The 27,754-nt window shown below is 41.7% G+C and overlaps 1 protein-coding gene across 2 annotated transcripts; it reads left to right on the top strand.

Moving 5' to 3' along the window:
- Positions 1-545: 545 nt before the first annotated feature.
- LOC138962045 (uncharacterized) lies at positions 546-21,742 on the top strand. Of its 2 annotated transcripts, XM_070333737.1 has the most exons (11): positions 546-637; positions 3,633-3,779; positions 5,149-5,798; positions 9,517-9,622; positions 10,391-10,567; positions 11,188-11,297; positions 14,362-14,470; positions 15,262-15,438; positions 16,034-16,172; positions 17,636-17,756; positions 18,599-21,742. In XM_070333737.1, exons 1-11 carry the CDS (start codon positions 616-618, stop codon positions 18,809-18,811), a joined length of 1,971 nt encoding a protein of 656 aa, XP_070189838.1. In that variant the 5' UTR covers positions 546-615; the 3' UTR covers positions 18,812-21,742. The 2 variants fall into 2 exon arrangements, with proteins under 2 accessions (XP_070189838.1, XP_070189839.1); XM_070333738.1 differs by lacking the exons at positions 9,517-9,622; positions 10,391-10,567; positions 11,188-11,297 and having other exon boundaries at positions 553-637.
- Positions 21,743-27,754: the final 6,012 nt, after the last annotated feature.

Consider the following 27,754-nt stretch of genomic DNA (forward strand, 5'->3'; position numbering starts at 1 on the left):
TACACATTAAGTGATTAACATGCTTCCATTTGAAACTTCGAAGTCTTCATCGGGGATTGACGCCCGACAAAAGCTAATTGAAGCCCGACGGAGCGAAGCGACGGAGGGCTTCAATTACTTTAGACTTTGGGAGAGCGTCAATCCACGATGAAGACCGAGAAGTTTCAAATGGAAGCATGTTAATGTTATTGTAATTGAATGTCAGTGTTACAGAAGTTCAGCCACTGGTCATGGAAAATTAAAGTGTATTTATTGGTAAGGGAATTTGATAAACTTTTATGGGTTGATCTATGAACATTCCAGATGAAAGTCTTTAAACCGAGTCAAAATTGATGTGAACAAAAACATTCATTACTACAAAATTCTTCAAGTTCAACCTAATAAAACAAAAACCAGCACCCCTTTGTCACATTTGTGTTGGGAACACACTGACCACTAGCAATATCTGCAACTTGATAAGATGGTCACATGGGGGGGGGGGGGTGGGGGGGGTGGACATGCACGTTGAGGCAACACAAAATATTTTTTTGTGTATGCTTTTTTTTATCCAGATACTTGCGGCAAAAATGGACTACTACCCTCATTACACCAGAGGTAGGAGGATGAGTGGTCCTCATGGCTTTACGCAATAATTCAGGTAAGAAAAGCTAAGACAAAAACTTGCATGAATTATTTCCAGTTAATCAAAGTGACTACCTTTAGCCTGCCCTTCAAAGCCAAAAACCGGCACGGTTGGCCTAGTGGTAAGGCGTCCGCCCCGTGATCGGGAGGTCGTGGGTTCGAACCCCGGCCGGGTCATACCTAAGACTTTAAAATTGGCAATCTAGTGGCTGCTCCGCCTGGCGTCTGGCATTATGGGGTTAGTGCTAAGCCTGGTTGGTCCGGTGTCAGAATAATGTGACAGGGTGAGACATGAAGCCTGTGCTGCGACTTCTGTCTTGTGTGTGGCGCACGTTATATGTCAAAGCAGCACCGCCTTGATATGGCCCTTCGTGGTCGGCTGGGCGTTAAGCAAACAAACAAACAAAAATCAAAGCCAAAATGAAGTATTGCCAGTCATATTATCATAATTATGACTGGCAATACTTCATTTTGGCTTTATTATGAGTGGACTTACTGCTGTTTGACTTTGGAGGGCAGAGCTAGAATGGACACTTTCCTTCGTCGCTTTGATGCGGATGTAATGCCTTCACTACGGTTCTTGCCAGACACAGCTTTTTGATCTGATGAGGCCCCCACCTGTTCAGTTACACATTAAGTGATTAACATGCTTCCATTTGAAACTTCGAAGTCTTCATCGGGGACTGACGCCCGACAAAAGCTAATTGAAGCCCGACAGAGCGAAGCGACGGAGGGCTTCAATTACTATAGACTTTGGGAGGGCGTCAATCCACGATGAAGACCGAGAAGTTTCAAATGGAAGCATGTTAATGTTATTGTAATTGAATGTCAGTGTTACAGAAGTTCAGCCACTGGTCATGGAAAATTAAAGTGTATTTATTGGTAAGGGAATTTGATAAACTTTTATGGGTTGATCTATGAACATTCCAGATGAAAGTCTTTAAACCGAGTCAAAATTGATGTGAACAAAAAACATTCATTACTACAAAATTCTTCAAGTTCAACCTAATAAAACAAAAACCAGCACCCCTTTGTCACATTTGTGTTGGGAACACACTGACCACTAGCAATATCTGCAACTTGATAAGATGGTCACATGGGGGAGGGGGGGGGGGTGGACATGCACGTTGAGGCAACACAAAATATTTTATTGTGTATGCTTTTTTTTATCCAGGTACTTGCGGCAAAAATGGACTACTACCCTCATTACACCAGAGGTAGGAGGATGAGTGGTCCTCATGGCTTTACGCAATAATTCGCAATAATTCAGGTAAGAAAAGCATGAATTATTTCCAGTTAATCAAAGTGACTACCTTTAGCCTGCCCTTCAAAGCCAAAAACCGGCACGGTTGGCCTAGTGGTAAGGCGTCCGCCCCGTGATCGGGAGGTCGTGGGTTCGAACCTCGGCCGGGTCATACCTAAGACTTTAAAATTGGCAATCTAGTGGCTGCTCCGCCTGGCGTCTGGCATTATGGGGTTAGTGCTAGGCCTGGTTGGTCCGGTGTCAGAATAATGTGACTGGGTGAGACATGAAGCCTGTGCTGCAACTTCTGTCTTGTGTGTGGCGCACGTTATATGTCAAAGCAGCACCGCCCTGATATGGCCCTTCGTGGTCGGCTGGGCGTTAAGCAAACATACAAACAAAAATCAAAGCCAAAATGAAGTATTGCCAGTCATATTATCATAATTATGACTGGCAATACTTCATTTTGGCTTTATTATGAGTGGACTTACTGCTGTTTGACTTTAGAGGGCAGAGCTAGAATGGACACTTTCCTTCGTCGCTTTGATGCGGATGTAATGCCTTCACTACGGTTCTTGCCAGACACAGCTTTTTGATCTGATGAGGCCCCCACCTGTTCAGTTACACATTAAGTGATTAACATGCTTCCATTTGAAACTTCGAAGTCTTCATCGGGGATTGACGCCCGACAAAAGCTAATTGAAGCCCGACGGAGCGAAGCGACGGAGGGCTTCAATTAGACTTTGGGAGGGCGTCAATCCACGATGAAGACCGAGAAGTTTCAAATGGAAGCATGTTAATGTTATTGTAATTGAATCTGACGACAATCTCTTTCCTGCTTTCATGCGGTTGTAAACAGACAGAATTGGTTCTGTTCTGTTCACACACTACTTTCAGTCCACCTACCTGCAAGGGTCAAGTCCCAAGAAATGTCTCTGTATTCCTATCGTATCACTCTGCTCCTGTTTTGTTTTCTTTCACACACATTTTCCCTTCTTTTTTGACGGGTTTCTGGACAGCAAACTCTAAAACAAATTCTTTTCATCACAAAAGCGATCTTTGGAATTGACTGACGTAGTCCGGAAGAATTCATGCATTAACTTACGTCACGTACTCAACGTCATCACTTCGCATACCTTATGGTCTCGGTATTTCGTTGGCCTTCATATTTCCTACTTGTAAAATGACCCTCAAAGCTAACCGAGACTAGTTGAGGCTGTATCAATACGCCTCGCCAGCAGGTTGTTAATGGATTTTTTAGCGAGTGGTTATCGACAATTGTAATACAATCAAGTTTGCGTTTTAATGAAACAGATCCTGTGATTGGTCAGAATGTCCCAACTCATTACAAATTACCGGTGACTAATTGTCGATAGCCACTAGCTAAAAAATTCATTAACAACCTGCTCCGCACACTCGTGAATTACCAAGAGGCTGCAAATACCCACTCGTGGTTTATTTTCCACTAATCAACTCGTGGTCATTGTTTAAGCTCTATTTAATGACCGGTAATTTTTAATGAGTTGGGGCATTCTGACCAATCACAGGATCTGTTTCATTAAAACGCAAACTTGATTGAATTACAATTAACATTAACCAGAAAAGCCTTTTAACATATGATAATTATAAGAATAACTAGAAAATTGTTTGCCATTTGAAGAATATTCATACCATAAGACTAAATTGTTGAAAAGTGTCAAATGTACTGAAAGTAGATGGCTTTGTCAACTGACCATAAATACAATTGGTTCTTGTGCCTGTTGTATAGGAGCACCTGAAAGAGAAGGAACAATGGAACAGAAAGTACCAGCAGGAGGTCGACAGTCTGTCATTCCGCAACTAGCAGCTGTCCAAACGAGTTGTGGTACTGCAAGAGGAGCTGGAGGCCGTCGAGTCACAGAAGAAAAAACACAAGGTTGGCACATTTCTTTAAAGCAGTAAAGCGGTAATCAAGACACCAGCATTGACTTGACAGATACAGATTTCCTCTTCGTTGAATAGGGTTGAAGGCATGGCTATCATATTCCTTGGTGGTGGCAATTCCGTTCAATATGTTTTTGTAACGTCGTGAAATATATACTTTTCCCATAAAACTGAAAGCTTAGTGTTACTGCGACTTCATTTTATCATACTTATTTTCATAGTGTGGCATTTTTCGGTTCTCGTCTTTGTTTTGCCAATACATTAACCTTTACTTTAATTGTTTAAAGTTTTAACAAAAACTTACAATGGTAGGAACCCAAGAAAAAGTCCACCCCTCTGCTTTTTGAATGTAATCTATACCTGACTAAGTTTCAAATGTACATTAGTATTAGATAGGCCATGAAGCCTGTAAATGCCCCTTCTTGATCTTGTGATCATTTTATTGCTATTTATAGTACAGAAAAGGGAACCCGTAAGATTTTGCCATATTTTGTACTCTTGATTTTCTAAATTACGATTGATACGGTCTGTGGAAAAAAAGAGAAATAATTCCTAGACTTCTTGAGTTTCTACTTTCGGTTCACTCAGTTAGTGTAAAAAAACAACCTGTTACTATGGCCATTTTGAATCTCGTATGAAGTGACTAAACGAGATCAGTTGCGTTGATCAGCTCAAAGCGTGGAAAGCTCAATTTTTATCATGCAAAAACAACAACAAAGAGGTGGATCCTCAGCAGGAGCAAAGAAAAAGGCTGTTCGGGAACAGGAATTCCTTTCAACGTATGTTTTCCAAGTTTGACATCGATAGACACTGCATGTCAAAGCTAGACTCATAGGGATCCTGAAATTGACAACACCAAGAAAAGCCGCTGCCAGCATGAGGAGCATCACAGACTTTGTCTTTTGCAAAAGATCTACCCGAGGAACAGGGTGCAGTACATGCCAAAGCGATGTTATCCGAGCTGATAGTGAAAATGAATTTGTCATTGAGCACAGCAGATGTGATTTTACAAGCTGTCAAAAGTGTGTTTCCTGTCTTAAACATCGCGCAGAAGTCTAAGTGTTCCTGCAAGAAGGCTACAGCAATGATGAAACAGATGTCTAATGACATTAGGTCTTCTCTTAAAGAAAAAATCAACAAAGATTTCCATCTTTTTTTTTTATCAATGACGGTGTGTGCAGCATGTTTGAAATGAATGATTAAAAGTTATGTGGAGTACTCTCATTTTTCTGAAAATGCACGTAGCTTTTTTTTTGTTAAACTCCATGGCAAAATTGAGGTCCCAAGGTCTGTATTACAATATATATATATATGCAACACATGCTTCTGTCAGTTAAAAGATATGATTTGTTTTTTATCAGCCTCATCTGGAGATGTACTGGTACCTCAGGCCTCATCTGGAGATGTACCAGTATTGCCAGCCTCATTTGGAGATGTACAAGTATTGCCAGCCTCGTCTGGAGATGTACTAGTATCACAAGCCTTATCTGGAGATGTACCAGTATCACCAGCCTCATCTGGAGATGTACCGCCATCACCAGCCTCATCTGGAGATTTACCAGTATCACCAGCCTTATCTGGATATGTACCAGTTTCACCAGTCTTATCTGGACATGTACCAGTATCACCAGCCTCATCTGGAGATGTACCGCTATCACCAGCCTTATCTGGAGATGTACTGATACCACCAACCTCATCTGGAGATGTACCGCTATCACCAGCCTTATCTGGAAATGTACCGATACCACCAGCCTCATCTGGAGATGTACCGCTATCACCAGCCTCATCTGGAGATGTACCGCTATCATCAGCCTCATCTGGAGATGTACCGCTATCACCAGTCTTATCTGGAAATGTACCGATACCACCAGCCTCATCTGGAAATGTACCGATACCACCAGCCTTATCTGGAGATGTACTGATACCACCAGCCTCATCTGGAGATGTACCGCTACCAAAAGCCTCATCTGGAAATGTACCGATACCACCAGCCTCATTTGGAGATGAACAGGTACGAAAAGCATTGTGATTTTGAACTTACTCACGGGTTACCTCCATTATGAAATTGACCGTTTTTGTTTGTTTATTTGTTGCTTAACGTCCAGCCGACTACGCAGAGCCATATCAGGACGAAAATTGACCGCTTTTATTTTTTAAACTTTCCAGGAAATGGGATTTAGCCACCTCTAGGTCGATGTTGTCAGTCTAATGAAATTGGAGAAAAGGCACCAATGGGTGGCCGAGTGGTAACGCACTTGCGCTCGGAAGTGAGTTCGACCCTGTGTCGGGGCGTTAGCAATTTTCTCCCCCCTTTCCTAACCTAGGTGGTGGGTTCAAGTGCTAGTCTTTCGGATGAGACGAAAAACCGAGGTCCCTTCGTGTACACTACATTGGGGTGTGCACGTTAAAGATCCCACGATTGACAAAAGGGTCTTTCCTGGCAAAATTGTATAGCCATAGATTAAAAAAATGTCCACCAAAATACCCGTGTGACTTTGAATAATAGGCCGTGAACAGTAGGATATGCGCCGAAATGGCTGCGATCTGCTGGTCGATGTGAATGCGTGATGTATTGTGTAAAAAAAATCCATCTCACACGGCGCCTTGAGTCCGAGTCTGGAGATACGCGCGCGATATAAGACTTCATATAACCCATACTTGTCGGTCGCCCTATGCCTAAGTGGAATGTTTTGTATAATGGGAGCTTTAGGGCAACATTTGGCTTTAACACACACACACGTACATATATAGATTGGTTGAATTTAGAATAAAAAGAAAGTATGTAAAAGTCACAACATTCTTACACGTACTCGCATTCACTACCAAGAAACTGTTAATTTTTAGGATAGTTGGACATTAACTACAGTACCTGTGTAATCCAGAAAAAACCCACAAGATAAGCACATAATTGAGGCAAGTCAGGACCATTATGATGATCTGTGTCAAAAGCATCACATTTATTTTAACACGAATATTTATTGGACCATAGTGGCCGAGTGGGCTGCTTGCAGTCTCACTCAATGACAAAGTTAAGCAATGCCGAGCCTAGCCAAGTACTTGGATAAGTGACTGTCTGAGTTGTACACTGCTGTTAACTTGACCCCTCATGGAGGGCGGTGTCTCACTACTCTTTGGGATGAGATTTTAAAGGGAGGTCTATTCAGTATTCTGAGTACATATATGCACTCAAAATCAAGCTTGGACTTGATCCTGACGCCAATGTCCAACTCGGGTCAATGCAACCTGCAGAAACACACCCAGCATGCATCATAGTCTCAGAATAATCAAAATGATGATTGTGGAGACTCAACGAAAGGCAGGTGTGCTAAGCTGCCATAGTATTATGGGAAATGATTCTATTGTTATTGCAAATTTGTCTGGAAGCATGTGTCGACATAAGCTTGTATGTCTGCTTGATAGAGAATGGGATCTGGGTTGTCAGTAAAATGAAATTTGAGATTTTAAAAGAATCACCAAACCTTAGGGCGACAAAATATAAGTTGAAAGTATTGTACAATTGGAGCTTTACCTTTAGGACGACATTTGGTTGACCTAACTCCCCTATAGGATTTAACACAATATATATATATATGTTATAATTTTGGTTGCCCTAATCAAAAGTATTGTATAATGGGAGCTTTAGGGCGACATTTGGCGAATTGGATCTGGGTTGTTACTAAAATGACATTTTACTTTTTTGAGATTTTTTTTTTATACACGTTTTTATTGAGTCACTTGAGAAAAAGTGACTCTATGTAATCGGTCAGTGTTAGTCTGTCCGGCCGGCCGTCCGGCCGGCCGTCCGTAGACACCACCTTAACGTTGGACTTTTCTCGGAAACTATCAAAGCGATCGGGCTCATATTTTGTTTAGTCGTGACCTCCAATGACCTCTACACTTTAACGATGGTTTCGTTGACCTTTGACCTTTTTCAAGGTCACAGGTCAGCGTCAAAGGAAAAATTAGACATTTTATATCTTTGACAAAGTTCATCGGATGTGATTGAAACTTTGTAGGATTATTCTTTACATCAAAGTATTTACATCTGTAGCCTTTTACGAACGTTATCAGAAAAACAAGGGAGATAACTAGCCTTTTCTGTTCGGCAACACACAACTTAACGTTGGGCTTTTCTCGGAAACTATAAAAGTGACCGGGCTCAAATTTTATGTGAACGTGACTCATTGTGTTGTGAATAGCAATTTCTTCCTGTCCATCTGATGCCTCATATAATATTCAGAACTGCGAAAGTGACTCGATCGAGCGTTTGCTCTTCTTGTTTCTTCTTGGTACACGACATCAACATCAGACAGCAACACTTTTTTTTAGATTTGAAAGGAAGCACCAAACCTTAGGGCGAAAAAAATATGTGAAAGTATTGTACAATAGGAGCTTTAGGATGACATTTGGTCGACCTAGCTCCCCTGTGGGATTTAAAGGCAGAGTAAGCCTCCCGTAAACCATCACAGATGCGGTCAGGCTTTTACACACAGTACAAACACCATTTCCTTTAAACACTCACCAATTGAGAACATCCTAGGTGCCCTCCGTAAAGAGCGAACAATTTTCAAAGAATTTATTTTTGCGTGGTTTATCTTACCCCTGAGCCATCGTGAACCCGTGTGATCCAGTTCACAATGCAGTCGTCATAGTTAGTCATTTGAATGCGACTCGACGTGAGCTTATCTACAATAGCACGTTTTTTTTATGCACGAAACAACGGCTGTGGTTCACAAGAACTCTCGCGATGGCTTTTGACTGTTGAGAGGAACGGCGATTTGCACTGATAAACCGGCCGTCGTCTGCTACGACCCTTGCGTGACCCTGCTTCCGGGCTTTTCTTTTTTTTAAACTTTCACAACTTCGAATTGTTCTGATCTTGTCTTGATGAAAAACGAATTCTTTTATGATTAAAGAATGTTTGTGTAACAAGCTGTCAATTTATTATTTAGATTTTAAAAGTTAGGTCTAGCGCAAAAACGAGGCGCCGTTGTTGTTAACGGAACAAGTCTACGAAAATAAATTCTTTGAAAATGTCTCACGCTCGACAGAAAGCAGCCAGGATGTTCCCGTTCGGTGAGCGTTCAAATGGAAGTATGCTTGTACTGTATTTAGACGCTCGGGGAGCTCTGTGATGGTTTACGGGAGGCTTACTGTGCCTTTAACACACATGCATATATATATATATATGTTATAATTTTGGTCGCCCTAATCAAAAGTATTGTATAATGGGAGCGTTAGGGCGACATTTGGCGAATTGGATCTGGGTTGTTACTAAAAAAAAATGACATATTACTTTTTTGAGAATTTTATTTTTTCCGTTTTTTTTTTTTTTATACACGTTTTTATTTCTTTTTGGTACACGACATCAACATCAGACAACAACACTTTTTTGAGATTTGAAAGGAAGTACCAAACCTTAGGGCGAAAGAAAATACGTTGAAAGTATTGTACAATAGGAGCTTTAGGATGACATTTGGTCGATCGACCTAGCTCCCCTGTGGGATTTAACACACACGCATGTATATATATATGTTAAAAATGGTGTGAATGTGATCATACTTTCTCCAAGTCCTTTTTCAAAAATTGACCCGATATTCCGATCTACTTACAAATACCTTTTGGGGTTTAAATTGTGATGTTTTAGTTTAAATAAAAGTTCCACATGATTCTATGCTCCGCCTTGCAAGAGACATCACATTAACTTAACTGTGAATATTTTGTTTTAGGATGAAGACTACTGTCAGGAGAGTGATTTTGATTCTGATAGCACACCTTCTTCCTGCGATTACCCTATGCTGTCACCACCTGCACAAAGGAAGAAAACTTGCCAAGGTAAAAGTCAATGAAAGAAACTGTGAGAAGTAGTAACTCACTGACTGCGACAATTCATGGTTGACCAATTTACTTAAAATTCAGCTTTCCTGAGCCAGAAACCACAACTTGGTCTATAGTTCAGGACATTTCCTAGTCGAGTTGCAATCAATTATTGTACTATCAAGGAAACAGTTTCTTGTGTAAAGAATTTAACATGCTATACGGTGTTGTTGCCAGGCCTCGGTCTTTTGTCTGTGACGCATTCCTTTCTGATTTGACGCATTGGACCTAGCCTTGTCCGGTCGATGGACCGATAGTTTTTACGTTTTGGTGGTCAACTGACCGATACATATTCGTACAAGGCAGACAAGGTCTGCAATGAATGGAATGGGAGTTGCAAAGTCGGAAAACAAACCCCGATCGAAATGCTCATGTTTGCTACGAGTGAAAAATGCACTCGGTGCCGACTCTGTGTTTGTCGTCATTGACTCTGTGTTTGTCGTCTTTGACACTCGAGGCTGCGTTTACGGAAATACCCGTTCCAGCCGGTGTACCTAATTATCGAAAACGGCGCAAACAGCGGAAATTTCATCAATATAATATTACGGCATGGTAATTTGGACCTATTGTTTTTTTAAAGTCAGGACATTTGGACTTATTGGTTTTTTTTAGGGAGGTCCAAATGACCTATTGTTTTCTTAGGCTGGCAACAACACTGGCTATACTTTTTCCCACATAAAAAAGACTTGTGCCCATTGTGATATGTACATTGTACTTGTTTGACAGGCATGGTTACAACAAGTCAGCAAAGTCTGGTTTTCTCGATGGCTGGTTGGCACCCCGTTGCCTTGGCACCTCAAGCAATGATGTTGCCAGCGCAGTCTGTGTCTCGTCTTACGTCTCCCAACAATGTCCAGCTTCCCACCGACCTTACTGTCCTTCAGCAGCAGCTCAGGACTACAGGTATGTTATTCTTCAGCGTGTGGCATCACCGTATTTGATCTTTTACCCTTGTTAAATGCTTCTCATTCAAGTCACTGCACAGCAGAACATGCATGAACTTTTAAAACCAGCTCGCTGCACAATTGTTAAGTACCTATTTTATGAAGCAACTGCTTGTTTGCGAAAATGAGTGTGCCTGCATCAATACTACGTGTTTATCACTAAATCAGTGACTGATTAGACCGTCCTTCCGGAGGGTGAAATGAATAGGCTAAAGTTGCTGATGCGACCCCCATTCATATTTCACACTGTCAGACTGTACGGTAGGCTACGGTTCATGTTGGTTGATAAATATTGGCTTCAAATTGGTACCCTTGAAAATGACAGAAGGCCGCCTTACAATTCTTAAACTTCTTGAGTTTCTACTTTTGTGACATGACGTGACCGAGTTTTGTATGAAGTGAAGAAACGAGATCAGTTGTATTGATCTGTTCAAAGCGTGGAAAGCTCAATTTCCATCAGGCAAAAACAACAACAAAGAGGTGGATCCTCAGCTGGGCCAAAGAAAAAGGCGGTTCGGGAACAGGAATTCCTTTCAAAGTATGTGTCAGTAAAAAGATGACCTGATTTTTTTTCATCAGCCTCATCTGGAGATGTACCGCTACCACCAGCCTCATCTGGAGATGTACCGCTACCACCAGCCTCATCTGGAGATGTACCGATAAAACCAGCCTCTTCTGGAGATGAACAGGTACGAAAAGCCTTGCGATTTGAACTAACTCACGGGTTACCTACTTCCTGAATTTGACTCTCCGGATGACTTTTTTAACTTTTCACAGGAAATGGGAATTGGGCCCCGCCACACCCCCCCCCCCCCCCCCCCCCCCGGGGGTAATTATTGTCAGTCCAATGGAAGCACAAATACTATGGTCATCCTAAGTGGAAAGTAGTGTATAATGGGATCTTTAGGGCGACATTTGGTCGACTTAACTCCCCTGTAAGCTTTAACACATACACATGTATATTGGTTGAATTTAGAATAAAAAGAAAGTATGTAAAAGGCACAACATTCTTACACGTACTTGCATTCACCACCAAGAAACTGTTAATTTTTAGGATAGTTGGACATTAACTACGGTACCTGTGTAATCCAGAAAAACACACAAGATAAGCACATAAATGAGGCAAGTCAGGACCATTATGATGATCTGTGTCAAAAGCATCACATTTATTTTAACACGAATATTTATTGGACCATAGTGGCCGAGTGGGCGGCTTGCAGTCTCACTCAATGACAAAGTTAAGCAATGCCGAGCCTAGGCAGTACTTGGATAAGTGACTGTCTGAGTTGTACACTGCTGTTAACTTGACCCCACATGGAGGGCGGTGTCTCACTACTCTTTGGGATGAGATTTTAAACTGAGGTCTATTCAGTATTCTGAGTACATATGCCCTCAAAATCATGCTTGGACTTGATCCTGACGCCAATGTCCAACTCGGGTCAATGCAACCCGCAGAAACACACCCAGCATGCATCATAGTCTCAGAATAATCAGAATGATGATTGTGGAGACTCAAGGAAAGGCAGGTGTACTAAGCTGCCATGGTATTATGGGAAAAGGTTCTATTGTTATTGCAAATTTGTCTGGAAGCATGTGTCGACATTAGCTTGTATGTCTGCTTGATAGGCAATGTGATCTGGGTTGTCAGTAAAAATGAAATTTGAGATTTGAAAAGAATCACCAAACCTTAGGGCGACAGAATATAAGTTGAAAGTATTGTACAATTGGAGCTTTAGGACGACATTTGGTCGACCTAGCTCCCCTGTAGGATTTAGCACAATATATGTTATATTTTTGGTCGCCCTAATCAAAAGTATTGTATAATGGGAGCTTTAGGGCGACATTTGGTGAATTGGATCTGGGTTGTCACTAAAATGACATTTGAGATTTGAAAGGAAGCACCAAACCTTAGGGCGAAAGAAAATACATTGAAAGTATTGTACAATTGCTGAATTGGAGCTTTAGGATGACATATGTTCGACCTAGCTCCCCTGTGGAATTTGACACACACGCATATTATATATACTGTTCAAAAAAAGAAACGCATAGTTGCTACTTGCCAAATTTGTTTTATTTTTCGAAAAAAATAACAGAAAATCCAATATTTAGATTATTTGTTTGAATTTTGGTATGGACACAGTTGAATGCACACACAGTTCATTTGCATCTTCAAATCAATCAGTCAATCAATACGATTGGGTGCCGAGGCTGTCAAGTCAGTAGGGGGTGTGACTGCCTTGAGCAGCAACAACTGCCCGGCACCTTCTGGGCATGGACTGGATCAGATGCCGGATATCTTGCTGTGGGATGGTGTCCCACTCCTCCTGAAGTGCCTGCAATAGATCGCGGTGATTTGCTGGCGCTTCTTCTTGCCTGCGCACACGTCTGTCCAATTCATCCCAGAGGTGTTCTATCGGGTTCATGTCTGGCGACATGGATGGCCAGGGAAGCACCTGGACATGGTGGTCGGTGAGGAACTGGGTGGTGAGTCGTGCTGTGTGCGGGCGAGCGTTGTCCTGCTGGAATATGGCATCCTGGTCAGCCAGAAGAGGAAGGGCGTGTGGGCGCAGAATTTCCTCCACGTATCGCTGGGCAGTTATGCGCCCTTGGACGTGCACCAGGGTGCTCCTTCCAGCGGTATTGATCGCCCCCACACCATGACGCCTCCACCACCATGAATGGGTGCCTCATCCACACAGTTGGGCGCGTAACGTTCGTTTACTCTCCGGTAGACCCTCCTCCGACCATCATGTCGCTGGAGCAGGAAGTAGGACTCGTCGCTGAACCACACGTGTCTCCAGTGATTCCGGACGGTCCAGCGAAGGTGCTGGTTGCCCCACTGCACTCGGTTCTGGCGATGGCGGCGGGTGAGGACAGCTCCTCTGTGAGGTCTGCGAGCTCTCAAACCAGCTTTATGCAGGCGGTACTGCACGGTCTGGTCCGATAATCGGTGTGGCCCGGGGAGAGCCTGGACAGAAGATGAGGCCGACAGGAAACGATTCCGGAGGTGGCGGAGCCGTATGAAACGGTCCTGAGCAGCAGTTGTCGCCCTTGGTCTTCCCGCTCGTGGCAAGTCAGCAACGGAGCCAGTGGCTTGAAACCTGACCCACAGTCTACTGATGGTGCCCTGGGACACGTGGAAGTGCCTGGCGATTGCACTTTGACTTTGGCCTGCTTGTAAACGACCCAATGCAATTTGGCGGTCTTCTCTGCTCAATCGGGCCATCTTTCGTCGCTGAATTGTCGTCTGATTTCTTTGTGGCGAACAATCCGCTTTTATGGGTTTTGGAAGACATGGTGAGAGCTCAATATTCCCCGAGTTTCACGAGATTACACTGAAGCATGACGAGTGGTCATGCCAAATGAGCAATTTTGACATTGTAGCCACTGATAACGCATGCGTCACGTGCAGAGCTCACTTGTGGCAATGGACGAAAGGTCGACGACCAGATAAACATTTTCTGCAGTTTGGTGGATATCCTTGTAGCCATATAACTAAATTAACCAAATATTACAAGCTATGCGTTTCTTTTTTTGAACAGTATATATATGATAATGTCAAAAATGGTGTGAATGTGTTCATACTTTCTCCAAGTCCTTTTACTGAAAAGGACCTTTGACTCGATATTCCGATCTACTTACGCATACTCTTTGGGGTTTACATTGTGATGTTTAAATAAAAGTTCCACATGATTCTATGCTCCGCCTTGCAAGAGACATCACATTAACTTAACTGTGAATATTTTGTTTTAGGATGAAGACTTATACCGTCCGGAGAGTGATTTTGATTCTGATAGCACACCTTCTTCCTGCGATTACCCTATGCTGTCACCACCTGCACAAAGGAAGAAAACTTGCCAAGGTAAAAGTCAATGAAAGAAACTGTGAGAAGTAGTAACTCACTCACTGCGACAACTCATGGATGACCAATTTACTTAACTCATGGATGACCAATTTACTTAAGATTCAACTCTCCTGAGCCAGAAACCACAACTTGGTCTATAGTTCAGGACATTTCCTAGTCAAGTTGCAATCATTTATTGTACTATCAAGGAAACAGTTTCTTGTGTAAAGAATTTAACATGCTATACAGTGTTCTTGCCAGGCCTTGGTCTTCGGTCTCTGACGCATTCCTTTCTGATTTGACGCATTGGACCTAGCCTTGTCCGGTCGATGGACCGATAGTTTTTACGTTTTGGTGGTCAACTGACCGATACATATTCGTACAAGGCGGACAAGGTCTGCAATGAATGGAATGGGAGTTGCAAAGTCGGAAAACAAACCCCGATCGAAATGCTCATGTTTGCTACGAGTGAAAAATGCACTCGGTGCCGACTCTGTGTTTGTCGTCATTGACTCTGTGTTTGTCGTCATTGACACTCGAGGCTGCGTTTACGGAAATACCCGTTCCAGCCGGTGTACCTAATTATCGAAAACGGCGCAAACAGCGGAAATTTCATCAATATAATACTACGGCATGGTAATTTGGACCTATTGTTTTTTTAAAGCCAGGACATTTGGACTTATTGGTTTTTTTTTAGGGAGGTCCAAATGACCTATTGTCTTCTTAGGCTGGCAACAACACTGGCTATACTTTTTCCCACATAAAACAGACTTGTGCCCATTGTGATATACATTGTACTTGTTTGACAGGCATGGTTACAACAAGTCAGCAAAGTCTGGTTTTCTCGATGGCTGGTTGGCACCCCGTTGCCTTGGCACCTCAAGCAATGATGTTGCCAGCGCAGTCTGTGTCTCGTCTTACGTCTCCCAACAATGTCCAGCTTCCCACCGACCTTACTGTCCTTCAGCAGCAGCTCAGGACTCCAGGTATGTTATTCTTCAGCGTGTGGCATCACCGTATTTGATCTTTTACCCTTGTTAAATGCTTCTCATTCAAGTCACTGCACAGCAGAACATGCATGCACTTTTAAAACCAGCTTGCTGCACAATTGTTAAGTACCTATTTTATGAAGCAACTGCTTGTTTGCGAAAATGAGTGTGCCTGCATCGATACTACGTGTTTATCACTAAATCAGTGTCTGATAAGACCGTCCATCCGGAGGGTGAAATGAATAGGCTAAAGTTGCTGATGCGACCCTCATTCACATTTCACACTGTTAGACTGTACGGTAGGCTACGGTTCATGTTGGTTAATAAATATTGGCTTCAAATTGGTACCCTTGAAAATGACAGAAGGCCGCCTTACAATTCTTAAACTTCTTGAGTTTCTACTTTTGTGACATGACGTGGCGAGTCTCGTATGAAGTGACGAAACGAGATCAGTTGTATTGATCTGTTCAAAGCGTGGAAAGCTCAATTTCCATCATGTAAAAACAACAACAAAGAAAAAGGCGGTTCGTGAACAGGAATTCCTTTCAAAGTTTGTGTCAGTAAAAAGATGACCTGATTTATTTCTCATCAGCCTCATCTGGAGATGTACCGCTACCACCAGCCTCATCTGGAGATGTACCGCTACCACCAGCCTCATCTGGAGATGTACCGCTACCACCAGCCTCATTTGGAGATGTACCGATAAAACCAGCCTCATCTGGAGATGACAGGTACGAAAAGCCTCGCGATTTGAACTAACTCACGGGTTACCTACTTCCTGAATTTGACTCTCCGGATGACTTTTTAACTTTATAAGCCTGTGATTAAGGTGACCCACAAACTGTTACCAGACACTCCCTGGACTTATATTAAGCCTAGTGCAGAACCGCGCGAGGTGACATGTGACTCATTTCGTGGTGGAGGGTCACATTTTAAGGATTTTTTGCATTTTACTTCAGTATCTGTGTAATCCAGAAAAGACACAAGATAAGCGCATAATTGAGGAGAGTCGGGACCATTATGATGATCTGTGTCAAAAGCACATTGAACACGACTATTAATGGGACCATAGTGGCCGAGTGGGCGACTTGCAGTCTCACTCTATGACAAAGTTAAGCAATTTGAGATTTAAATAGAAGCACCAAACCTTAGGGCGACTGAAAATAAGAAAAGTATTGCATGATTAGAGCTTTAGGACGACATTTGATCAACCTAGGTCCCCTGTTGAATTTAAAGGCACACGCAGCTTCCCGTAAACCATCACAGACACTGTCAGGCTTTTACACACAGTACAAACACCCTTGCATTTCAACACTCACCACTTGAGAACATCGTAGGTGCCCTCCGAAAAGAGCGAGCACTTATGAACGAATTTATTTTTGCGTAGCCAGCCGGATTGTCTGATCAGACAATGGGATGGCTCGTTTTGGCGCTAGACCTAACTTATACTAATAAATTGACAGCTTGTTACACAAATATTCTTAAATAATTCTTTTTTCATTAAGACAAAATCAGTAAAACTCGAAGATTTTAAAGTTTAAAAACTAGCCCTGAAGCGTGTCCTGCAAAACGTGTTTCTCGTAGCAGACGAATGTTCAGCATGTCGCCAGTTTCTTTGAACGGTCAGCCGACACCATTCACTTCGTGTGACTCGCAGCCATTTGTTGCGTTTTAGATAACGAGCCATGGCAGATACAGCGAGTCGCATTGAAATCAAGGACTGACTACTAAATTGTGAGAAAAAAAGGGAAAGTAGATCACATGGGTTCACGATGGCTCAGGGGTTAGATTAACCACGAAAACAGGTGTGTGGTTTACTCGAGCTAAACAAAAAAACTGTGTCATTTAATGCTATTCACTAAATGCTATTGCAAGTGTGTTCGATAAGGTTAGAACTGCTTTTTCATGAAAAGATTTGAATCGTTCTGTAAACCATTTGGGACGGACTGGGGCTTTAACACACACGCATTACAAGTCAAATAGTGTGAATGTGATAATTTTTTCTCCTTCCTCCAAGTACTTTTAGTTTTACTCAAAAGGACCTATGACCAGATTTCCAGATCTACTGACAAATACGTTTTGAGCTTTCATTTGTGATGTTTAGATAAAAAAAAAAAAAAAGAGTTTCACATGATGGCATGTTCCGCCTTGCCAGAGACATCACTATAACTTAACTGTGAATATTTTGTTTTAGGATGAAGACTACAGTTACGATCCGGAGAGTGATTCTGATTCTGATGGCACACCTTTTTCAAGCTACATGTACTACTACTCAATGCTGTCACCACCTGCAAAAAGGAAGAAAACATGCCAAGGTAAAAGTCCGTGAAAGAAACTGAGAAGTAGTGACTCTATGACTGCAACCTTTCATGATTTGCCAATTTACCTAAAATTCAGCTTTCCTGAGCCAGAAGCAAGACTTGTCTATAGACTATAGTTCAGGACATTTGCATATGCAGTTGCAATCAACTAGTGTACTATCAAGAAAACAGTTTCGTGTGGACAGAATTGTACATGCTCTACATTTTCCCATCTTTGTTAAAACATTAAGTCAAAATTTGACTAAATGTAAAAAACATCAATTTTGAAAACAACACTGGACAGCAATTAAAAATAGCATTCACCAAAACTGGCAACATGGTCTCAAAAGCTTCCTCACCTCATGTCTGACACATGCATGCACACACACACACACACAAACACACACACACACACACACACATACACACACACATACACACACACACACACACACACGCATCTCTGCCTTATGCAGCTTCATTTGTTTCTAAGGAAAATGCTGGGAGTCCATGGTTTCCAGGGAAATTGTATATTTGTGAAACACGTTATTCACCAGTCTTGCAAAGACCAGGCAAAAGTTACTAAATGTTCAGTTAAGCTGCTGCAACATTCCCCCATTTTGAAATTTTTACCATGCTCCTTTTTGTTGTGAACATAAAGATCTGAACCTGGGCTTTTATTTCCAGGAAGCGATCACTTTTCATAATCGTTGATATTGGTTTTGGTTATGCCTAATATGATCACATGGTTATTCTTCAAGAAGCGTTGTTCAGTTTTCATTTTTTTCTTGGGTAGAGCTGCTTTGATCTTTGAAAACTTTGTAATAGGATTTTTTGCATATTTTGTTTTTTTTCAGAAATACCAGACAAACACGATGTACTGCCACCTGCCTCAAACGGACTGCCACCTGCCTCAGATGAGCTGCCACCTGCCTCAAATGGACTGCCACCTGCCTCAGACGGACTGCCAAACATTTCTTCCAAGAAACCGAAACGACCTTGCCTATATTGTGGCCAATTTCAAAGTGTGCTCATCAGACACTTACAAAGAAAACATTCTAATGAAGTAAGGGTTGCTGCAGCCATGAAGCTGCCTGCTTGTTCTAATGCGCAACTTGATTGTGGGCAGGCTTACCCTTTTTAAAATCAAAAAACAAGAAAGGTAGGTTGTTGGAACGTTTGTTATTGGATTTACATTAACATAAAACGTTTTAAGAGAACAGCCTTCCTTCTGTATGTTTTTGCTCATTGAACACCTTTGATTTCACCAACTCTTTTTTCTTCTTGTCACTGAGCTCTGACCGGTACGGTTGGCCTAGTGGTAAGGCGTCCGCCCCGTGATCGGGAGGTCGTGGGTTCGAACCCCGGCCGGGTCATACCTAAGACTTTAAAATTGGCAATCTAGTGGCTGCTCCGCCTGTCGTCTGGCATTATGGGGTTAGTGCTACGACTGGTTGGTCCGGTGTCAGAATAATCAGAATAATGTGACTGGGTGAGACATGAAGCCTGTTCTGCGACTTCTGTCTTGCGTGTGGCGCATGTTATATGTCAAAGCAGCACCGCCCTGATATGGCCCTTCGTGGTAAAACGCTGGCAGTTTCTTTGTTTTTGGATTTACCCTTTTTAACGCAAGAATGGATGGTGAACCAGCCAGACTGACACTGTGTGAATGGCAAGAAGCAGAAAGCAATCATTGGGTGGTACTGGTTCAATCTCGGCAGCTAAACTAAAGAGTATGTGTGTATGTAAAATCACCCATGACAGATGTGTACTGGTTCAATCTCGGCAGCTAAACTAAAGAATATCAAGTATGTGTTTTGAAAATCGTTGTCAGTATCGGATAAAGGAGAATTTCGCTTGAGACTCGACCGAGGCCTGGTTTGTGTTATTATGCAAGGTCCGGTACTATGAACAAATTTGGTCAAATCCACTACAAATGTATGCGTGTTTGGCTTATTTCATAGAGTAAAAAGTTCACGCACTAAACATTTTATGTTGACCGACAAAAGTGTGCCTCGTACACTCTAAATATTTGGACGCCAGATACCTCTGCAATGACCGGAACAGAGCTGAGCAGAAAATGCAATCAGGTGTTCTATCTCAGACTAATCAAAGCAGTCTGACACAAGCCTGATCACTTGGATCGTCACTAATCTATTCAAGAGTTCTGCATTGCCCATTATCTCCCATTCAAACCCTCTTTTGTACTGTGAGTTAGTAATCGCTGAACGATCGCTGTTAATGTTATAGCGATACTGGTGAAAACGAAATGTAATATTTTGAGTGCATGCAGTAATTGAAGGGCGCACAAAGCATGTGACTACCCTCCAGTGACTGCACTCATAACCTTTTGAGATGAGTGGTTGTAAGGTATTATAATAAGACTTCCTCTCCACAATACAAGTGCCTGTTGTTGTTATTCATGTTCAATTGATGGGAAGCTAATTCTGGAGGATAAATAGAAAACAATTAAGCTTTTTTAATAGGTTACAATAATGTCATCATTTATTTCTCATTGAAAATTTCAAATCATTTTATATCATTTTGCTTTAAAAGTTGTCAGTCGTGTCTTGAAATCGATGACATTTGTTTTATGTTTTGCTTCTAATACTGAGTTCTAATGACAGAGTAAATATAGCATTGTAATTTGTAATACCATGCACAGTTCAAACTGTCAATCACGCTCCTTCCCAGTTTGTGATATGTATGTACATGAATTCTGTAAGTGGTCAATTTGTGTGTGGCATTGATCAACATTGCAAACAACACAGTTAATCTATGCAATCATGTACATCAAAATAATTTCAAAGAACTGTTCTCTGTTTTAATCTGTATTTGTTTCACTTCTCTGGGGTAAATTAAATCCTGTTGCATTGTAAATGCATGCCATTTATTTTCTTCTGTCTTGACTTTATTTTGCCAAAAATGTTATGCTTGGAAGAGGGCTTAGTAACTCTCTCCAAAAGGCCACTGGTTCTGATTCTACTCAATTACGATTGTTTTCTTGATAGTGTACATTTGATTGAAATTTTAACTAAAATTTGTTGTTTCTGTGCTTCATTAATCTTCTTCAATTTGAGGTATCTTGGTGTAGCTTGTGTGTTTATGACATCATTTCTGCCCTAACATTTACAATGATTTCAACATGAAAGATAACTTAAACATACTAAATATGGATCTCTATGTTGTTAATGATTAGGTGAAATGTAAGACTACCAAAATATGTGTGCCATAATTCTGCACACGATATTTTTTCTTTCAAACAGATCATTGGTAATCTGAACCGTACACTTGCAAGTGGTCAAATTACTTTTTTGTGTTCTCAAATTGTTTCATGGCAGAGATTTAAAAAGACCTCAATTAGTGTACTGTAAACTATAGAGCATTTATTGTGATCTTAGCAGACTTTCACTGTGCTGTTCTGGAAAGAACGTCGGCAAGACTATTGAAAGCGTTCTGCATTTAGAACATTGACAGATCATGCAGAACACACTGAGAGCCCATAACAGCTTACTTTTTCAGTTCATTCAGCACACAAAAGATGATCACAGCAGCTAACTCTCAAAACAGAACATTTGAATGCCGTTCTCAAACTGTTTCAAATAAGTGAGTGTGTGCAATTCCCATCATGTTCATTTAGAGTGTAGTAGGGCCCCAGATCAATCCAGCATTGAGTGCATTTCTGCCATTACCTGAAAACAATAGACCTTTTGCAAGTGTATTCTTTGCAAGAACTTTATTCTTGTACATACTTGTAAGTTGTCTTTTTTTCCCGTTTTTGTTACCCTCTACAGAGAGGTCCCACTCGCAACTCTGTACAACATCCCTTTTGTCAAATCTCCCTTACTGAACAAAGTATAGTAGGTTTTGGACTCGAACAATATGGTAAGTGTAGGGAAGCGATTTAAGAACAAGTGCGCACATTAAAACATCATTGCTGAAGGTGTATGTGTATAATTTTATTCTTGTTTTTGACAAATAAATGAGCTGTTGAACAAATACACATTCGTTGACTTATCGCAGTTTGCATTGTATGTGTTAATGTGTGTATATGTACATCCTGTTATATGTTTTTCTTCTGTGATGTACTTTGCTTACATCTGCCTGTTAACATTACAACAAGGCATTCCTATTGATATGTTTAAATTTTGCAAACAGTGACCTTTTATTTCTGACTTGGGAACAACACTGATGAAAGCATCTATCATTTTTTCTGTCACAACTCATACACAAAATCTATTGCACGTTTTGAACTGTTTATTAAAACTGCCAACAGAATAATTAGTGATGAAACAGCCATGATTACACTCAACACAAAGCATCAGGAACCTTAAATAATAACGATTTCGAAAGCGCGAACTGCAGAGTTTGAGCACATAACTAAATGACAATTAAAATGACGGGCGCAGTGGCGTGGTGGTAAGACGTCGGCCTCCTAATCGGGAGGTCGTGAGTTCGAATCCCGGTCGCTGCCGCCTGGTGGGTTAAGAGTGGAGATTTTTCCGATCTCCCAGGTCAACTTATGTGCAGACCTGCTAGTGACTTAACCCCCTTCGTGTGTACACGCAAGCACAAGACCAAGTGCGCACGGAAAAGATCCTGTAATCCATGTCAGAGTTCGGTGGGTTGTAGAAACACGAAAATACCCAGCATGCTTCCTCCGAAAGCGGCGTATGGCTGCCTAAATGGCGGGGTAAAAACGGTCATACACGTAAAATTCCACTCGTGCAAAAACACGCGTGTACGTGGGAGTTTCAGCCCACGAACGCAGAAGAAGACAATTAAAATTGTTAAAATAATAATAATAACTGGACATTTTTAAGTGCATAACCTATGGCTCTAGGCCCTTTACAAAACTTTGTGAACAACAAAATATACAAATACTGGTCGCCTTAATATACCTTATAAATTGGTTGCCCTAAGCTACCCGAAAAGGCGTGTCGCCGTAACCCCCACTCTTGCATTATTTTCATTAAGGCGACCATGCAAAACACCTATATCTTAATCTTGACAGATTTTCACGTTCAATTCATGACAGTCGGGTGTAGGTCAATTAGCAAATGTAATTACAAAATTTTATTAATATTGCTTTAAAAACAACGGATATAGCACCGGTAGCTATAAAACCCCTTTTTACAATGGTCGTCCTAAAGGCGGATTTATACTTATATATATATATATATATATATATATATATATATATACCCCACACACACACACACACGCACACAAACGAAGTCATCTCTTTTTCGCATGATTGATGTAAAAAAATACCCTCTCGACCCATGAAGTGTGATGTGTTCACCCTTTATCACTCTTTCGCAGCCACTGGAAAGGAGACACAATCCCATCATCTCTTCAGGGAGCAGGCCTTCGGGGCGACGTTTCCATGTAGCGTTCTATACCACAATGCGGAACGGATAAGAACTGTTCCCACCAGATTTTTTCTCGATGAACGGAATAGACTATTTTCAATAATAACTCCGTCGGGTTTGTATGTGGAGTGAAGTAGAGGTTACATGCCGAGTCTCAGTGATTATCAAAAATAATGGTCGAAGTTAGCGGATCATGAAAAATGCGAGCTTCAGCGTGTTCCAACGTTAAAAACTGTATGAAGTTCAGTTTTCTGGGGCAAAATAGTGTATAAAACCGCTGCATGTTCTTTAAGTTGATTAAATGTTTGCAATTGATTGCGTGTGATCTGTTTATAAAATGAAATATTGTTGAAAACTGACCGTCGGATTGCAGTCTTGTCGATGTAGCCGAAATCTGGAAGGGGAACTACTCGTGTCGCTAGACAAAGTATGAGAGTTACTTTTCCTTGGAATCTTGCCAGCGATAAACGATTGTGCACGGCAGATCTGAATTCAGAAAACAACCAAACTCATGGATTTTATATTGAGATTCATGTGTTTAAGCCTGTAGTTGCTGGTTTAAATGCGGTATGGTTGTATTGTTTGCTCCAGAAATGTATATTTTGTACATTAGAGTGTTCTGAACTTTTGAGTCGCAAAAAGTAGATCCACAATGTGTACAGTCTCTACCCATGAGCTATCGAGGATTCAGGCCCGTTGTTGGGTAAGTGATTTTGGTTGTTGGGTAAGTTACCGAAAAATAACTAGCCCTACAAGTTTACAGAGAGAAAGAAGCAGAGGGGGGAATAATACCATTTCTTTTCCTCTGACAATAATTTCACATGGGCTCCTGTCCACGTGTGTCTGACACACCCCTCGCTTGTGATTGGACCCTCCAGTATAAAGCAAGGGCATTCACTCTCTCACAACCCATACAAATCCGACGGAGTCATTTTCGGAATTCGTCTATTAATGCTGGTTTACGAGTTCACCCTTCTCAGTTTTCTATGTGTCGCCAGATATCATCTATGTCATAGTCTAATGCTATGTTGAGACACGGATTCAATTCCACACGAGATACCAGCGAAGCTGTAACCTCCATTATGAAGAACACGGATGTAGTATGTGGCTAACTATTGCAACACTAAGGCTGGGTTGCCAACTTCAATTATTTTCGTGTGGGTGTGGGTGTGGGTGTGTATGTGTGTGTGTGTGTGTGTGTATGTGTGCGTCAGTGTGTGTGTGTGTGTGTGTGTGTGTGTTGTCAAGCCAGTAAGAAAACCAAACTACATTTGAGATAAAAATCCCATCAGTATTTAAAGTAATGGATCTTGGCGACAATGTTGGTACGAAAACAATGCACACATTGCTGCATGTGGGCAAACCAGTTCACATTCAACATTCGTCAGAAACAGCCTTAACTGTTCCTAATCTTTACTCCAGGGCTACGCAACGATCCCGCCTAGCAATCTTATCAGAGACAGGCGGGACAGTCTACTGGACGGTGCGAGCTCAAGGCAATGTTTTTCCAGAGCTTTTTCTGTGATGCTATTGACAACAGGAGTCAAGCTCGTGGTGATTTAGGGGAGACAATCTTGATCTTCTGGCACCCTGGTAGGGATAAGACTGTGTAGTGTGTAAAAACACCGACTTGAGAAGGCGTCGACGTTGTAAAGGCTCGGATGATGATGGTGATAGTCGTGGTCGTGGTAGTGCCGAAGGAGGGGGGGGGTTAAAGGGAGGGGGAGTGTGCAGGAGAAAGAGAGAGAGTGGGGGGAGAGAGAGAGAGAGAGAGAGAGAGAGAGAGAGAGAGAAAGAGAGAGAGTGGGGGAGAGAGAGAGAGAGAGAGAAAGAGAGAGAGTGGGGGGAGAGAGAGAGAGAGAGAGATAGAGAAAGAGAGAGAGTGGGGGGGAGAGAGAGAGAGAGAGAGAGAAAGATAGAGAGTGGGGAGAGAGAGAGAGAGAGAGAGAGAGAGAGAAAGAGAGAGAGAGTGGGGGGAGAGAGAGAGAGAGAGAAAGAGAGAGACTGAGTGGGGAGAGAGAGAGAGAAAAAGAGAGAGTGGGGGGAGAGAGAGAGAGAGAGAGAGAGAGAGAGAGAGAGAGAGAGAGAGAGAGAGAGAGCGACCGAGAGACAGACAGAGACAGACAGGAGACAGACAGAGACAGACAGGAGACAGACAGAGACAGACATAGATAGACAGACAGACAGATAGAGAGGGGGAATGCACAGCAAAGCCAATGTTTTTCAGTACATTTCTAAAACGGTATTGTTTACAGAAGTCAACGTCGTGATGATTTAGGAGACATGGTCTTTTTTTTATGGCTAAGAAGGCTGGCCGGTACGTAAAAACACCGTTTCGAGACGGCATCGGAGGTTTTGAGGGGTAGGAAACTGAGATGGGTCAATGTGTTGGATATTTAGTGGTGGAGGCTCGGTGGACTGTTTGAGACCAGTTCAAACTTTGACTTGCTACGATTCATTGATTTGTTTGTAGTCACCCAAGGTTGCGGGAGTGTCAGAGTTCTCTACCAAGCAGATCGTGTTAGTGTCATTACATATTTTAGAGTAATGGGAGGCGTGAGAGGGGGAGGGGGGGGAGTGGGAGGCAATGATGCGTTTTGGCAGTGACACGATTTTTTGTCACAGTTTTCACGAGTGATTTGTTGCTTTTGAATTGCCCAAGAAAGCTGTTGCTTTTAAATTGCCCAAGATATATGTTGCTTTTGAATTGCCCAAGATAGCTGTTGCTTTTGAATCAGTTGTTGCTTTTGATTTGTCCAAGACAGCCGTTACTTTGAATTGCCCAAGATATATGTTGCTTTTGAATTGCCCAAGATAGCTGTTGCTTTTGAATCAGTTGTTGCTTTTGATTTGTCCAAGACAGCCGTTACTTTGAATTGTCCAAGATAGCTGTTGCTTTTGAATTGCCCAAGACAGCCGTTACTCTTAGAAATTGTTTGGAATGAGAAGAGAAAGGCCAGGGGGAGGTGAGACAGACAGTATCGATGAGCAATTTCGAGTATGACAGCACTGACAGCACTGCGTTGTTACCATCGATATGCTGGTGGAAGTTGCGGGCCGAAATATTGCTATCAGTGTTGATGGATGACATATCCCGACATTCGTTCTGTAGAAGATATGGAGCGAGAAAGGTAGTGATGGTCGATCAATCAAAACGACAGTACTGCCTACATAAAAGAAGATCGAAACATCTTTCGGAAGAGACAAGATCAGAAAAGGGCATAGCTCACGCTCAGTGGGAAGTGGGTTAAAGGTGTACTATATAAGGGGACATTTTTTTTTTTTTTTTTTTTCAAATTAGCCTTTTAGCGTATCATCAACTCATGTCCCTAAAAGGAAAATTTCCTGTGAGGACGTTAAGGACCCCCTAGATTCAGTTTTAAAAGTTCAAGGGACATTCGCCGTGATGTAGTTCAGACACACATGCCGTAATTAGCTCGAAAATCGTCCGTAACTGCAATAATTCTTTGAAGAAATGTTATTCGGCAAACTGTTGTCGAACCTGTAATTTAAAAATTATACTCTTCATTCCCATACCTAAAGTGGGGCCAATTTGGTAAATGAATACTCCTTGAGCCCATCCTGAACTCAGGTCAAAATGAGTTCGGCTCATTCTCTCCCTGACAGGATGCCTTGAGTTTCCTTGTCTGGCAAGGAAACCGATTTTTTTTTTAATTTATTTATTTTTTTTTTATTTTTTTACATATTTAGAGCTTTTTGTAATGTGTTATGGATGTAAGCAGATTCTCGATCGTCGATAATGATTTTTCATGGTGTTTTGTAATTTTTAAATTACAGAGGGATTTTTATTTTAGACAGTTTCAAGCGAGCTATTTTTCGCGGATGTATTAACTGTGTGCAAACAACTCTAAATATGGCATAAGTGTCACGTGATAATCAACCGTTTGGTTTCGCGCTCGCTGGAGCAGACGATTTTTTTGACAGTGATGCAACCAATATTACGGTCTCCTTCCGGCAGCAGTCTCACAATTTCGACTTGTTTTGACCTTAGAACGATGTCTTTATCATAACTGTGAAGAACAGAACAGAGATCACTGTCGAAGTCGGCCAATCTGCAATCATTTTTTTCTCGCGAACACTGCTCGTGAACAACATATGGGAGATCACTCTGTATTCTGGTTTTGATAAGATTCGCCTAGGACTGTCGCGTCCGGTCAGAGAGACAACTGGCGATAGCCGTGGAGCGAGGATTATCAGAATGCCTTAAGCCTCGATTATGTTAAAAAAAAGAAAAAGAAAAAAAAAAAGAGAGAAAAAAAACCGACCTCAATTTTCACCCATAAGGAAACCTCATAGAACTTTCTTTCTTTCTTTATTTGGTGTTTAACGTCGTTTTCAACCACGATTGTTATATCGCGACGGGGAAAGGGGGGAGATGGGATAGAGCCACTTGTCAATTGTTTCTTGTTCACAAAAGCACTAATCAAAAATTTGCTCCAGGGGCTTGCAACGTAGTACAATATATTACCTTACTGGGAGAATGCAAGTTTCCAGTACAAAGGACTTAACATTTCTTACATACTGCTTGACTAAAATCTGTACAAAAATGGACTATATTCTATACAAGAAACACTTAACAAGGGTACAAGGAGAAACAGAATCTGTTAGTCGCCTCTT

The sequence above is a fragment of the Littorina saxatilis genome, linkage group LG3, assembly GCF_037325665.1.
Source record: "Littorina saxatilis isolate snail1 linkage group LG3, US_GU_Lsax_2.0, whole genome shotgun sequence".
Lineage (NCBI taxonomy): Eukaryota > Metazoa > Mollusca > Gastropoda > Littorinimorpha > Littorinidae > Littorina > Littorina saxatilis.